The sequence below is a fragment of the Hippopotamus amphibius genome, chromosome 6 (assembly GCF_030028045.1).
Source record: "Hippopotamus amphibius kiboko isolate mHipAmp2 chromosome 6, mHipAmp2.hap2, whole genome shotgun sequence".
NCBI lineage: Eukaryota > Metazoa > Chordata > Mammalia > Artiodactyla > Hippopotamidae > Hippopotamus > Hippopotamus amphibius.
This window is the reverse complement of record NC_080191.1, coordinates 122196152-122212369: the sequence shown is the minus strand read 5'-3', so window position 1 is coordinate 122212369 and position 16218 is coordinate 122196152. Positions and strand designations below refer to the sequence as shown.

Below are 16218 nucleotides of genomic sequence, written 5' to 3'. Positions count from 1 at the left end.
AACTAAATGCGATATCTGATCCTAGCCTGATCCTGTAGTAGAGGGAAAAAATAGTTTTCTATAAATATAGGTCATTTTTAGGTCAACTGACAAAATTGGTATATGGACAGTAGATTAAAGTATTGTGTCATAAATTTATGTATTTAATAACTGTACTGTGGTAATATAATAAGATATGCTTCTTCTTAGGAAATATGCACCAAAATATTTAGGAGTAATGGACGTGATATATGTACCATACCCTTAAAAAGTTTTGGAAAATAATTATGTATATGTAAAAGCATACATAGAGCACAAATGTTAAATGGAGTAAAATGTTTCATAATCGGTGAATCTGGGTAAATGTTCTTTGACTTGTTTTATTTTTGCAGTTTTTTGGTAGTTTGAAATTATTTACAAATTAATTTTTTTTTAAAAGGCTGGTTAACAACTGGTTAAAACAAGGTACAGTGACTCAAACTTATAAGCACATCCACTTACGAATTCAAGGAAATTTTCCACTGTCTACTTTTATTGTCTTACTGTATTTATACAATGAAATAATAAACACTGTTCAAATAAGTAGAAAAATAAGTAAATAAAGGTGATGAAAGAGACTAAAACATACTGTGATTTTTTTTTCCCCCCTCCAAGGTCCAGGATTCAGGGGATGTGATTATAGAAGGCAGGATTCGTGTGGTTTTCAGTATTCCATGTGAACCCAATCTTGATGCTTTAATACAGAACCAGCATGTGAGTAATATAGTCCGTGTTACTTATTTAATTTAGAATTGATTAACTTTTAAAATGTTAGAAGGGTATTTTTGGTACCTCCTTTGAATTACCGCAAATATTTTATCTAACACTGATTAAGTTCTCTCACAGTTGCATCTGGTATTAGTTAAAAATAAGTGGAATCTGTGCTCAAAACTTCATGCAGATCTTTGGGGGAAAAAAATGCTGAAATCCCACTATTAATCTGTAATAGTTGTTATGGATTATTTTGTTCAAGCTTGTAAGTGGCTTTTCTTTCTTTTTCTTTTCTTTTTTGGCTGCACTGTGCAGCTTGTGGGGTCTTAGTTTCCCAACCAGAGATTGAACCCGGGCCCTTGCGAGTGAGAATGCGAAGTCCTAACCACTGGACCTCCAGGGAATTCCCAGTGGCACGTTGATTAGCATACCCTCTGGGAATAGACTTATGTTTTTTTAAACCTTTCATAGTTAAAGTCTGCATTTTTATTTTTATTTTTTTTAAGATTTATTTTATATATTTTATTTTTGGCTGTATTGGGTCTTTGTTGCTGCGTGCAGTCTTTCTCTAGTTGCGGTAATTAGGCGCTGCTCTTCATTGCAGTGCATGGCATCTCAGTGCAGTGGCTTCTCTTGTTGTGGAGCACCAGCTCTAGGCACACGGGCTTCAGTAGTTGCGGTGCATGGGCTCAGTAGGTGTTGCGCACGGGCTTAGTTGCTCCACGGCATGTGGGATCTTCCCGGCCCAGGAATTGAACCCATGTCCCCTGCATTGGCAAACAGATTCTTAACCAATGCACCACCAGGGAAGTCCCGAAGTCTGCATTTTTAGTTACAAGTGACAAATGACCCTCTTGCAAAGGTTGTATGTCTCTACTCAGCTAAAGATGAATGGTCCCTGGAGAAAACTGCACTTAAAACTGCACTTAAGTTCATGGCACCCTTTTATTATTCTCTGTGAAAAAAAGGGGGTGATCCTGATAGCTGTCATTTGTTTTCATTGATTGATTAGATAATTGACTTGACTGAAATTAATTCACATTCAACCAGCTGCTGCTAGTTACATTTTATTTTTGCTAGTGGTAAAATCTAAAACTTTATTTCCTGTGAAATGAATTTAAGGCATTAGGCATCAGCATACCCATGAGGAACCGTATGGAAAACAGAGAAGTCCCTAAAATCTTGCCATCGAGTCTCTTTTGGAGAAATAATTCAGAAGGCATAGTCAGGAAATCAGGAGAGTGGCCCTTTAGATGAAGAAACTGGAGTTCTGCTTGGGAGTCAGTGGAGGCAGAAGAACTTGTTGCTTCATCCCTGACTTTTTTTTTAGATCTGGCCTGCCCAGTTCTAAGGGTACAGTGTTGCTAGGCATGCCTTCTCGAGTATACTTTCTTTCTCTTTACATACCTTCTTTAACTTTTACTCAAGCCTTCTTTCTCCAACTTTTATTTTATAATTTCTAGAATATTTGTGGTGATTTAATTCATTTTAATTATACCATAACCCAGAATTTTTCGAAAGGAGTACTAATTGTATTTTGAGCGATTACAAATGCAATTAAATACTAATTGCATTTAACACACACAACTGTGTGTTAAATAGGACTGCCCTGTATGTAGCAGGACAGTTGGCATCTTTGGTTTCTGGACACTAAGTGCTCATAGCCTGTGTCAAAACTGAATGTGCCTCTACACATCTTCAAATGCTTATTAGAAAGTGGTACTACCCATGATAGAGAACTGTTGCTTTAATTCTTCCTTTCTATTTTGGAAAGCATACTTAATTTGTCTGTATTATTTCTAAATCTGATAATATTTTTGATGGAAAACCTGTGTTGCATTCTTTACTGGCATATGAATGTATTTTAATAGTGACTTTATGTTCCAGGCCACTAAAAAGATTTATCCATTTAGGGGTCATTGTAGACATGATCATTAAAAAAATAGCGGTGGAAAAAAATCCTTACCAGTCTCTGGAAATTTTGCTTTACTGATGATAAAATATCCCTATAGTCCTATGAACTAAGAATATAAAGTATGTGTATAACTTATTATATATAGTATATTTATTATATTTATATATTTACATGAATATAGTCTATGAAATCCATATAAAATAAGTATGTATTATTAGTGTTACATGCATGATGTTAGGAATATATGGTAGCTTACCCCAGTTGGTACTGGATTTGTGAGTAATTTGCTTCCTGGTTTAAAGCTGTATTGATCTGATCTTTTTTTTTTTTTTTTGATTTGACTGTCTTCATAGTTTCTTCCTTTAAGGACACAAATACAGGTTACATTTTATTGACTGAATTATATTAATAATGTATTAATTATGAGCCTATTCATACTTGTTATTTTCATATGATAATAAATAATTAGGGGAAACCAATATTACTCCTATCTATATATGAAGGACACTCTTAATTTTGCTTGGTAACAACTCTTTTGATGACATACTCATGTTTTAATTCAACGTAATAATTATCAAGACCTCATTTTGCCCCAGTTACTTTACCAGGTCCTTCTTAGAATATGAAAATTAACTTTTAAAAAACAGTTCTCGCCTACAGAGTTTGCCATGTAGTACTTACAGTAGAGTTTATTTCTTGAGGCAGTGTCACAAACTGTATCTTTCTCCCCCTTTCATTCTTCCTTGGGATTTCTGTTCTTTAAGGAGAAAGAGGAGCAGAAAAATTCTGCCCATAAATCCGTTTTAAAAAAGCAGGAGTAGAGGGGAGGAAGATAGGTCACTTACTTTTGAGAATCTTTACATTGCCACAGTCTAAAATGTTAGTGATGTCTTAATTATCTCCAGATTTTAAAGGTAAAGAAATGCTGCTTTAATGATTTGTGTTTTCGTAATTGACCTTTTTGTTTTTACATTTAAAGAAATATTCTATAAAGTACAACCCAGGATATGTGTTGGCCAGTCGCCTTGGAGTGAGTGGATACCTTGTTTCAAGGTTTACAGGAAGTATTTTTATTGGAAGAGGATCTAGGAGAAAGTAAGTTTATGTTAGAGAAATTTACTTAAAGTGGCAGAAAAAATTAAATGATAAACATAAAAGGGTTACTATTTTAGTATTTATTTTCTCTTATTAATTGCTCTGAATTTTCTTTTAAAATTATGCATAAATTCCTCTGATGGTGATCTTTCATCTAAATGGCACATGCTTTAGGTGGTTGGAAAGACAGTTCTTATTTTTAGCAGCTAACAAATTGAACCTTGAAAAAAGGTATCAGAAGGTGTGTGTGAATCTAAATAATATACTTCCCTGCATTTTCTTATTTCATTCTCCTCTCTAATTACATAATCTGTTTATATGATTTGTTAACTGGGGTTTTGAAGCCTTTCCTCTAGTTTTTCTACTACTGCTAGTTTGGAAATAACCATAACTAACACGTAGAAAACCAATCAAGACTAAACTTTTCTAAAAATTGAAAGCAAAACTTTGTATTCTTTGAACAAAAGTTTAAAACTTTTGTGTGTATGTGTGTGTGTGGTTTAAATTCAGCCCTCATGGAGACCATAAAGCAAATGTGGGTTTGAATCTCAAATTCAACAAAAAAAATGAGGAGGTACCTGGATATACTAAGAAAGTTGGAAGTGAATGGATGTATTCATCTGCAGCAGAACAACTTATTGCAGAGTACTTGGAGAGGTAAGTGCCTAGCAAGATCCTACTAGGCATCCAAAAACATAGGAATGTGATAACTGTTTTCCCTTGCTGATAAGAAAAATGTTTCTTTTAGTAAAATATGACATATGTTAATATAAACTTAATGTAGTATCATGGAACAGCATAGCCAGTAGCTAAAATCGAGTAGAAAAATACTGTGCTTATAGTATTCAAAATGAAAAGGGATGATGAGAATAGGCCTCTTTAATTAAAAATTTCCTTAACTTACTATCATAAATTATTCACTACTCTGTATGTCTGTGTCAGTAGTAAGAGGATTAGTATGGATAAACAAAACAACTCTCGGCATAGTGAATCAACAAATCTTAGCTCTTGATTATAAAAATGAGAAATCTGAGTACGAAGATTACTGAGTTATTTAGTGTCAAAGATTTACAGGAGATATCTCTACTTTTGATTTACAATTGAATATTCTCTGCATTGTTCCACTGGTTTCTAACCTTCTCATATTTGAGGATCCCTGTACTAGTTTCCTAGGATTGCCTTAAACTACCACAAACTGGATGTCTTAAAATGAAAGAAATTTATTGTCTCACAGTCCTGGAGACCAGAGTCCAAAATCAGGATGTTGGTAGGGCCATGCTTCCCCTACAGGTGCTAGGGAAGGAACTGTTCCACATCTTTCTCCTAGCTTCTTGTAGCCTAACCAGTTTTGTTCCTTAGCCTGTAGATGCATCACCCAAGTCCTCAATCGTCACATGGTTTTCTCCCTCAGTGTCTTTTTTTTTTTAATATATTTATTTATTTATTTATTTATTTTATTGGCTGTGTTGGGTCTTTTTTGCTGTGCGTGAACTTTTTTTTTTAGTTGAGGTGAGTGGGAGCTACTCTTTGTTTTGGTGCGCGGGCTCCTCATTGCTGTGGCTTCTCTTGTTGCGGAGCACAGATTCTAGGCACGTGGGCTTCAGTAGTTGCAGCATATGGGCTCAATAGTTGTGGCTCATGGGCTCTAGAGCACAGGCTCAGTAGTTGTGGCGCACGGGCTTCGTTGCTCCGTGGCATGTGGGATCTTCCTGGAGCAGGGATCAAACCTGTATCCCCTGCATTGGCAGGCGGATTCTCAACCAGTGCGCCACTTAGGAAACCCCCCATGTGTCTTTATGTCATCTTTTTTTTTTAATTTTAATTTTATTGGAGTATAATTGATTTACAATGTTGTGTTAGTTTCAGGTGTATAGCAAAGTGATTCAGTTATACATATACATATATTCATTCTTTTTTAGATTGTTTTCTCTTACAGATTATCTCAGAATATTGAGTAGAGTTCCCTGTGCTATACAGTATACCCTTGTTGGTTATCTATCTTATATAAATAGTGTGTGTATGTTCATCCCAAGTTCCTGATTTATCCTTCCCACCACATTTCCCCTTTGGTAGCCATAAGTTTGTTTTTGATAACTGTAAGTCTGTTTCTGTTTTGTAAATAAGTTCATTTGTATCATTTTTTAAAATGGATTCCACGTATGAGTGATATCATATATTTGTCTTCATCTAACTTACTTCACTTAGTATGATAATCTCTAGGTCCATCCATGTTGCTATAAATGGCATTATTTCATTCTTTTTTATGGCTGAGTAATATTCCATTGTATATATGTACCACATCTTTTTTTATCCATTCATCTGTCAGTGGGCATGTAGATTGCTTCCATGTCTTGGCTATTATAAATAACAGTACTGCAGTGAACATTTGGGTGCATGTATCTTTTTGGATTATGATTTTCTCCACATATATGCCCAGGAGTGGGATTGCTGGATCATATGGTAGTTCTATTTTTAGTTTTTTGAGGGACCTCCATACTGTTCTCCATAGTGGTTGTACCAATTTACATTCCCACCAACAGTGTAGAGGCGTTCCCTTTTCTCCACACCCTCTCCAGCATTTATTGTTTGTGGAATTTTTGATGATGGCCATTCTGACCCATGTGAGGTGATACCTCATTCTAGTTTTGATTTGCATTTCTCTGATTATTAGTGATTTGAGCATCTTTTCATGTACTTTTTGGCCATCTTTATGTCTTCTTTGGAGAAATGTCTATGTAGATCTTCTGCCCATTTTTTTTATTGGGTTGCTTGTTTTTTTGACATAGAGCTGCGTGAACTGTTTGTATATTTTAAAGATTAATCCCTTGTAAGTCGCTTCATTTGCAAATATTTTCTCTCATTCTGTGGGTTGTCTTTTCGTTTTATTTATGGTTTCCTTTACTGCATATCATCATTGTTTGTGTCTATCTCTATGTCCAAATTTCCCCTTTTTATAAGGACACTGGTCATATTGGATTAGGGCCTACCCTAATGACATTTTAGTTTGATTACTTCTTTTAAAACCCTATTTCAAAATAAAGTCACATTCTGAGGTACTAGGAGTTGAGACTTCAATATGTCTTATTGGGGGTGGGGGAGAGATTTCAACTGATTTCTATTTACCTCCATGTTTCTTTAAAAATGTCATAGTTAGATTGCTTTTTCTTGATTTTTCAACTTGACATATCCAGTGATTTCCTACCATGAATGATGAAGCTTTAGCTTTCTTTTACTACCTGCAGTCCCCATTCCCTTAACATTCCTACACACATATTTCCCCTCTCGTTATAGTTTTATCACAACTTTTAAAATTAAATCTGTACTTAAGGTTTACTTGATTAAGATAATGTAAATGGTCACTTCTGGATCTTGTAGAGTATTGCATTTCCTTTCTTTGTACACATTTTTTTTTCTTGTACACATTTTTGTTTTTTCTGTGTTGTTTATTCATTTGTTTCTTATCTTTGTTCACATAACTAATTCAGCCCCAAACTCTGTGCCATAGATGAAAAACTTAATACAGTCAAACAGATCATGTGACCTCTCAGTTCCGTTTTCATCTTGTAGACTTTTTCCTAAAACTGTCTGTCTTCCTGCGTCAGTGTAAACTAATTGCTCTCCTGGGCTGTTGTACAACTTTCATTCAAGTTTCTCTTTACTGTCATCCTAGGAATTCCCTTCACCATTGTTCTGCATAAGATTCCTTTATTTTCCTGGCTTTTCATGCTTTACTCCTTCTGGTTTATGTCTCCTTTTTTTTTAAAGGTCTTTATTGGAGTATAATTGCTTTACACTGTTGTACCAGTTTCTGCTATATATGTCTCCATTTTGATGGAGCGCTTGTGCCAGTAGCTTCCTGAGAAAGCTTGCATGTCTGAAAATTTCTTTAAACCTCCCTGATACTTGATTGATAGCTCGCCTAGATCTAGAATCCTAGGTTGGAGATTATTTTCCTTCAGAATTTGAAAAGTGCTGCTCCATTCTCTTGTTTCCTTTGCTGTCAAGAAGTCTTTGTGTCATTCTGATTCTGAATCTTTGTGCATGATCTATTTTCATTTTCTGAAATCTTTTTAGAATCTTCTCTTTATCAGTGTTATTAATAATGTGACAATGTGTGCCTTGGTAAGAGTCTTTTTTCTTTCATTTTGCTGTTCAGCCCTTTCAGACTTGAAACTGATGCCTTCCATTCTGAGAAGCTTTCTTACATTATTTCTTTGATAATTTCCTCCTCACTGTTTTGTTGTTGTTGTCGTTCTCTTTCTAGGACTCCTTTTGCTAGATGTTAGACCTTCTGGATTAGTTCTAATTTTCTTTTTTTCTCATGCATTTTCTATATCATTATACTCCTGTTTTACTCTGTAAGAGATTTCTTCAGCTTTAATTTATATCATTTTTAATTTTTATTTAATAATTTTTAATTTCTAAAAGTATATCCCTATTATCTGGCATTCCTATTTTTATAGCATCTTATTCTTATAATGAATAAAATATCTTCTTTTATTTCTCTGAGGATAGTAATCTAGATTTTCTTCTATTCTCAACATTTTCTATTTACTACAAATTTTTTTTTTCTTTTCTGTTTGATTTGATCTCTCCTTTCATGTTAAAGTTTTTTGGTTTTGTTTTGTTTTTTTGGTTTTTGGGGGTTGTTTTGGTCTGGTGGTTCCTTAGTGTCTTGCCATATTTAGTATCCAGTGATTAAAAGCTGACTGGAAGTTTAATGTGCTTCAGTGGGGCTTGTCTGGTGGGACTTGGCTATTTCAGCAGAGCATCTCCAAATATCACTACCTATATGTATATCTTTTCTTTTGGGCTGGGTAGTTTTCCAGAAAGGTATTCTGCAGCCTTTTTCTTGGAGGACAAATGTGGAGAACAAAACTCACTTCCAGTGTTCTGGAAATTAACCAGAGAAAGGTGGTCTCATTACATAGTGGATACTGTGGTACACCCCCCAGATGTCTCTTTAGGACTGCGGACCTATTCCTTGGGCACCAGGAATGCTGCTGTCTCACAGCCCTCAGCAGTGAGCCTTCTTCAGGAATCGCCTGGTGGAAGAGAGCTGCCTCACCTAAAGTTAGGTCCCTTTCCCACAACAGCCACACTTCCAGTACCTCATCAACAAGCAGATGTAAAGGCTCAGCCCACCTGATTACCCCAGTTCAGGATAAGTCTGAGGAGCCGTACTAGTTTGAGGTCTCTATGCTACTGGCCAAGGAGTTCATTAACAAGGAAGCACCGCCCAACATTTTCCTGTGCCCAATTCCACTTCCTTCCTTCCCTTCCACAGATGTTGTTTCCACAGAACACACTAATAAACTTCCTCCATGTTTATCTCCATCTCAATGTCTGCTTCTTAAAGATGTTATACTTACTAGCCTGCTTCTTAGTGGCACGTTGTATAGTAGTTATACTTTCTTTAATCCCCTCTTTTCAGTAGGGTATCTAGCATCTCCTCCTCATGCCCCACCCATCCAATTTCCTGTGCCTGGAATACCCAAGGCTCAAGTAGCCCCTATTCAACTTCTCTGAAAATAAACTACAGGATTTGCTGAGTTTATTTTCAGCTGAGGTGAAGGTGACTGCCTAACTGCTTATTATACAAAATTTTCAACTAAAAGCCTGCTAAACCTCACCCCATGCTGTGGCATTAAAATATATGGAGCCCACATCTCCTGAGCTTTGGCAGACTTCCACAATTCACATCAACTTGCTTCTTGTTGACTTCCCACTCTGGTGTCTTAGGGTACCGCTTTTTCCTATCTGTCAAATCAGTTCACACTTATCCAGTTTTCAGTTTCTAAAATTTTGTTAACTCATGTATACTATCAGATTCTCTGCTGCTCTCTTCATCTGTCTTTCTAGGTCCATGCCTTTTTTAATACTTTACTATGCTTTTAGTGGGCTGGGAGGGAAGCAGAAATAAGCACATGTGTTTAGTCTGCTACCACCTGTATTTGAAAGTACTACAGTACACTGTTAGAGAACAATGGAACTTTGAGGAATATCAGAAGAAACAGTTAATGGAGTTTCACCTGCTCTGTTGTGGAGTGCTCTAGCTTTATTGTGACAACTAGAAAATGAACCTGTATAGATTATTTTTGTCCATTCATCACCTGTCATTATAGTCTAAGAGGGATAGAGTCAGTGATAGAAGTTTATAAGTAATTGTAGTTTATTATACTTATGAATGAATCATTTCTTCCTCATCTTTTTTTGAAGGCCTGTGAGAGTACCTTCAATCTTTAGTCTCTATCCTTCATGTATGTATAATAATCAGTCCTCAATATATTTAATATACTCCCTTAGGATCCAGAATTATTTGATAGGAAGTTTATATGAAATTAGCCATATGTATTTTTAAAAGCAGTATTTTTGTTTGTTTGTTTGGCTAGAGCTCCAGAACTATTTAGTTATATAGCCAAAAATAGCCAAGAGGATGTGTTCTATGAAGATGATATTTGGCCTGGAGAAAATGAGAATGGGTAAGCAAAATTTATGAAATTTATTGCCTCATAGTTCAACTTAGTGGTTCCATTGAAAGGTAGTAATTAGTTTATCAAGAATTTATATTACTTTTGTGGGGAGGTTTTGTATTGTTTTGTTCTTGCTTTAAGATCTTAAAATAATTTTTTATTTCATTTATATGAGTAAAGTACTTTTAAACTAATTTTTGTGTTTTTTTAATTACTGAGAAGTAGCATGTCCATGTTTATATTAGATTTATAATTAGCCCCAGTTAAGTGTAGTGATTAATTATATATTTGATATCTTTTATAATTCACAACGCTCAGAAAGTTTATATCAGGTCTTTTATATAAACCCTTAGAAAGTTTTAATTTGAAAAAATTATTGTTTTTAATATAGTGCTGAGAAAGTTCAAGAAATTATTACTTGGCTAAAGGGACATCCTGTCAGTACTTTGTCTCGGTCTTCTTGTGATTTACAAATTCTGGATGCAGCTATTGTTGAGAAAATTGAAGAAGAAGTTGAAAAGTGCAAGGTATTAATTTTCAGTAATGAAGACTATTGATGAGATTTGAAGCTAAGTGAACTATATGTTAGCCTACAAATAAGTTGTGTTTCAGTCAAATAAAACATATACTCAATAATTGTAAATTATGTCAAATTATTCTATAATTTTAAAAAATGTTCCAGCCTTTTCCAGTGCCCATTAAGTTCGTCTAAAGAAATATATATGCACATCAATATAATAAAGCCATAGCATTTAAATTTTATGTCCTTGTAGTGTTTCTAATTTTTAAGAGTTAATATTTTGATTCTAGTCAATAGAAAGTTTGTGATTGAGAAATAAAGTTAATCCCCTATTCTTTCCTATTCTAAATTCTTTATAAAGAAACATCCTTTTATAGAACATAAAAATTATATTTATTTCACTTTTACAGAATCACTTCTAAAATGTACTTTCCCACTGACAAACTTACAATTTTATTTTTCACATATTTGCCTTTTTATTAAAATGATGTTGCTTTTTTTTTTTAAGAACTTTTATTGAGATACAGTTAACAGACAATAAACTGCATATATTTAGAATGTACAGTTTGGTATCCCAATCTCCCAATTCATTCCCTCCCAGTCCTCCCAGCTTTCTCCACTTGGTGTCCATATGTTTGTTCTCTACATCTGTCTCTATTTCTGCCTTGCAGACCGGTTGATTTGTACCTAAAATGATGTTGCTTTGCTAACACTGTCTCTCTTATTTGAACTAATAGCAGAGTAAGTTAAGAATTGGGCTCTCAAGCCATCTTCCCCCATCCCTCTTTCAATACTTAAAACCTTAGGCAAGATAGTTGCCTCCATTTCCTCATTGGTAAAATAAGAATAAAATAGTACCTATCTCATATTCAAAAGAATTAACTGAGTTAATACATATAAACTCCTTCTAATAATGCCTAGCTATTATTAATGCTTAATAATACTTAGCTATTATTATTTGAATTCTCTTTTCACATGCCCAAGAGCTGTGAATACAGTCTGGAGAATCACCACTAGGTGACTCTTTATCTTTAAGAAAAAATATAAGGCTCAGAGCCAAGAGTTTGATATTTTGAAAGGTTAATGATATTCAGCTGAGGATAGAAAGCCAGCATTTCTTTTTAATTGTCTTTCAATGTAAAGTCTGTTTGTCCAGCATTGTTTTTGAAATGAGTTTTCCACTTAACAAAAGTTTATAACTTTAAGCCCCCAAATTTTACTTGAACCCATCTGGATGTAGAGCTTCCTAAAATGTTTTACACATTCTCCCCTTATTTTGCAAACTGAAGATACACATACAAAGTTGTAGTCCATTATTTTGATTACAACATTTTTTAAATGTGTGTACATATAGATAAGAGAGGACTTTTTTTTTTAAACCTGTTAATGAGTCAAGGAGGAGCAATTATGAGTGATTTTCTTTCCCTTTTCAGTGTTATAATGTTATTAGGGTAATCAAGAAAAGGAGAAAAAACTAAAAAATGAACATAACATTCTGAATGTAATTAAAATTTTTCTTTTTAATGCAGGGTCATCATTAAAAGTATCCATAGTTTTCTTATTGGACAGTGGTTCCCATACTCAGCTAATGATCGAAATTACTGGAGGATCTTTTTAAAAAACACGCATTTTAGATTCCACCCTCAGAGCAGTACTTCTTAAACTTTATGTGCAAATGAACCACTGGGGGATCTTGTTAAAAAACAGGTTCTGATTCAGTCGCTCTAGGATGAGCAGCTCTTGATATTCCATTTCTAACAAGCTCCCAGGTGATCATACTTTGCGTAGTCATTCCCCAGAACTTCTCATTTAGTAGCTGTGGGTCAGGGCCTAGAGTGAAAATGCCCTAGTTTATTAATTTGTCTAATGAATTAGGTTTGAATGCTATATTTTCTAATCAATGCTATAATTATAGTAATAATACCTAGGAATATGTTAGAGCATATGGATTGTTTTTTCATATGCAATCCTCCAGGCACAGTTCTTGTGTCTGCTTTTTTAAATTACTTTAAATCTCTTCTCATATTCTTTCTTCTTGCTATTGTCAGTAGGCACCAGTTGTACTCTGTTAATACTTCTAATCTGCTGTGCACTGGAGGCAGATACCTTGTCAGTAAGATCTCCATTTTTCACCCTATTTAAAATTTCAGTCTCTCCACCCACACTGCTGGTCCTCCTTATCTGCTTTATTTTCCTCTATGCTTTTTACCTTCAAACATGTATTTTTCCCCCTTATTTTGTTTCTTGTATGTCTCCTTTTTTTTTTTAGAACTTTTATTGAGATATAATTGACATACAGTAAACTGCATATATTTAAAATGTACTATTTGATTTTTTTTCTTATTAGTAATGTATATAGGGCAATCCCAATCTCCCAATTCATCCCACCCTTGTCTCCTTCAACTAGAATACAAGAACAGTTTGCTGTTCTATCTCCAGTACCTAAATCAATAAATGGCTCATAAATGGAACTCAGTAAATATTTGTTGAAAGAATAAGTGAAATATCTCTATATAAAAGAAAATAGACTCCGTTTAAAGGCTTGAGCATTTTATAGTTTTATAGTGTATAAATACAAGAACTCTATAACATATGGATTCTGTAGCTTAGGACTGTTTTGTGCCCTTCTGTACCTGTTTCCATAAGCTATGGTCTAAAGATAGGTGTCTATCATACAAGTAAACTGCTGCCGTTTTTCCTATTAGATAAGAATTCACTTTTTGAAAATATTTAATATGAGTGGTAGTAATGGATTCCAATGGATATAAATTGTTCTCACATTTTTATTAGGTAGAACAGGTAATATTATTTCCATCTTACAGACTGAAGGAACCTGATGCTTAAGTGTGAGGTCACAGAATTAGCAAGTTGCAAAGACGGGGAAAACTGTTCCCTCAGCATTTTTTATGTAGTCAAAAATTTAAACATCAAACCCAGTTTCCAAAAGCAAGGGCTTTGTTAAATGTATGTCACCTTAATTTTTATAAGTAGCCACAACCCCGCAGTATTGACATAGATCAGTACTTTATACCTTTTTTCCTTTACTATTAATCTTTATTGACCATTGTGTACAGTTCTTCTTAGGATAAAAAAGCATTTGAGTAAGATACCATTTACATAAAATTCAAAATCAACAAGTATAATCTTTAGTGTTAGAAGTAACATTATTTTACTACCCTTCCCCCCCCACTTTGGGGGAAGGGTAGTAACTGGGAGGCAGTACAAGGGTTCCCTATTTTTAATTTCTTTTTTCAGGGGTTTTTACGTTGTACTTAATGGTGTTCTGTTTCTTAAACTGAGTGTGGATGTACATAGATATGCTCATACTATAAAAATTCATCAGATTGTATACTTATAAGCTTGCATTTTTCTATATGTCAACAAAAAATTTTACTTTAAAACATGTAAGAATTTACTTATTTATTCATCCTTGCTTACATCTAAAGAAATTCAAATTATCTTAAAATTACTCATTTCTTTTGGCTTTTTAAAATTCAGGCATGTCCAAATACTGAATAATAATTTTAAATTTTAATATTTTAAAAATATTTTCCAATTTTTCTCTCCTCAGCAAAGAAAGAATAATAAGAAGGTTCGAGTGACAGTGAAGCCTCATTTGCTATACAGAGTAAGTTTCCTGTCAAAGAATTCAGTTGTTGTTTTTGCTTTGAAAGTCCAGAAGGAACAAAATGTTTTCAATATATTAGTAGAAAAACTTTTTAAAATTAGAGTTAATAATAATAATAATTAAATCTTTCTTCTCTTCAGCCTTTAGAACAGCAACAGGGAGTCATTCCTGACCGGGATGCAGAATTTCGTCTCTTTGACCGTGTTGTAAATGTGAGAGAGAACTTTTCCGTTCCAGTCGGCCTTCGGGGCACCATCATAGGAATTAAAGGGGGTAATAACTCAATACTTGATGTGTCTCCTACTGCATTTATATTGTAGAGTGAAACACAAACTTGTGTGTCTTATATGTAAACAGAAAGCAACTATAAATCAGGAAAACACTGAATCCTTTTATGTTTTAGTTAATTGTTTTCCAGCTTTAGGTTTCAGAGAATATTCTTCTGTGTCTTGTGTAATCATCTGGGAAGTGATTAAAAGATGGGGAAGTTGAGGAAGAGCTGCTGAAAATATGGTAGCTTATGTATAGCACATTAAAATTATCTAAAACCTTGGTGAGAATACTTACATGTATTTTCATGTAACTAAGAGAAACATTTCATTGGGTTTCATCTGAACTTGTTCAGGGCTTTACCTTAATTGTCATTGTAATCTCTTGATTTCTGTAGAGAAATAAACAAACATGATGTATGAGCTTATTTATTGTTAAAAGATTTGCATATTAATTTGAATTTTATAAATACAACTAGACTATGTATATACAATAGACCTATCAGTTTGTTGTACAACAGTGTGCATATAGTTAACACTACTATACACTTAAAAATGGTTACAATGATAAATTTTATGTTATGTGTTTTTTACCAAAAAAAAAGAAAAATGATAGTATGGAAAGAAAGGGGAAGAATTAGCTAAGGATCTAAAAATGCCTCAAAGGGATGCCTGGAGTGAGTAGTTTTACAACATAGATTCCAAAAAAAGTCAACCCAATATGAAGCAGCAAATCAGATACCTAGAGGTCAGGGTTCCGGCAGCATTGTTCCTCCATATCCCAGGGAATCAACCTTGATCGCACTGTCCAGAAAGAAGGAAGAGCAGACAGGCCATGAGCCTAAGAGAACTGCTGCTTATTGCCAGCAGTGTGCCAGGCACTTTTACATTCTGCATTTAACCCTTCCAACCACCTGAGAGGCAGATATTATTTCCTCATCCAAGAGTTTAAGGGGCTTGCCCAAATTTACAGAAATAAGTGGCAGAGCTGGGATTTGAACTCTTCCCCTTGATTCTTTTCTAACTTTAAGTGTTGGTTCTCCACATTTGCACATCTTTTTGGGGTCTACCTCTGAAAGAGAATTTTCTTCCTGGATTCTTCTTTGAATTTCTTGGGATATAATTCTGGTGCCGAAAATGGAGGAGGGAAGGTTAAGTAGGTTAAGCTCAGGCTAAGGTATGGTAAGCATCAGATGGGTGTAATGAAGCAACCCTCCTGCTGCTATCTGCTCAGCCTCAGGCATTGAGGTTCAAATGTTGAGCTTATTAGGTTGTACTCGAAGTAGATTGTCCTGAAAAGGCCTTAGGACTCTCATAACAGAAGTTTCCTTTCTTCTGACAACCCCTATCAGTAGTAGTGACCACTTGGAATTTTGTCTTGAGAAGAATTTTAAAGCTACACCTATGCTGAATGGAAAAAGCTCTGTTATTGATTAACCATGTCTGCCATGGACATGGAATATAAAGGGGAATATTTGTCTTACAGCCCTCAGCTGATACCTCATCTCCATAGTCATCTCCACTAAAGGGAGTGAACAATCCTCTTGTCAATAATATCTTGAGTAAGTGGCTCCTCCCTCAGATGGGAA

General features: G+C 34.5%; 1 protein-coding gene across 8 annotated transcripts in view; it reads left to right on the top strand.

Annotated features, from left to right (window-relative positions):
- The window catches only part of XRN1 (5'-3' exoribonuclease 1), a 100823-nt gene that overhangs the window by 52735 nt on the left and 31870 nt on the right, over positions 1-16218 (top strand). For all 8 annotated transcript variants that reach the window (XM_057738241.1, XM_057738243.1, XM_057738240.1 and 5 more), the window contains exons 23-29: positions 634-732; positions 3624-3739; positions 4250-4396; positions 10132-10221; positions 10604-10739; positions 14304-14360; positions 14501-14633. In XM_057738241.1, coding sequence (XP_057594224.1) covers positions 634-732; positions 3624-3739; positions 4250-4396; positions 10132-10221; positions 10604-10739; positions 14304-14360; positions 14501-14633 — 778 coding nt within the window. The remainder of the gene's footprint in view (positions 1-633; positions 733-3623; positions 3740-4249; positions 4397-10131; positions 10222-10603; positions 10740-14303; positions 14361-14500; positions 14634-16218) is intronic.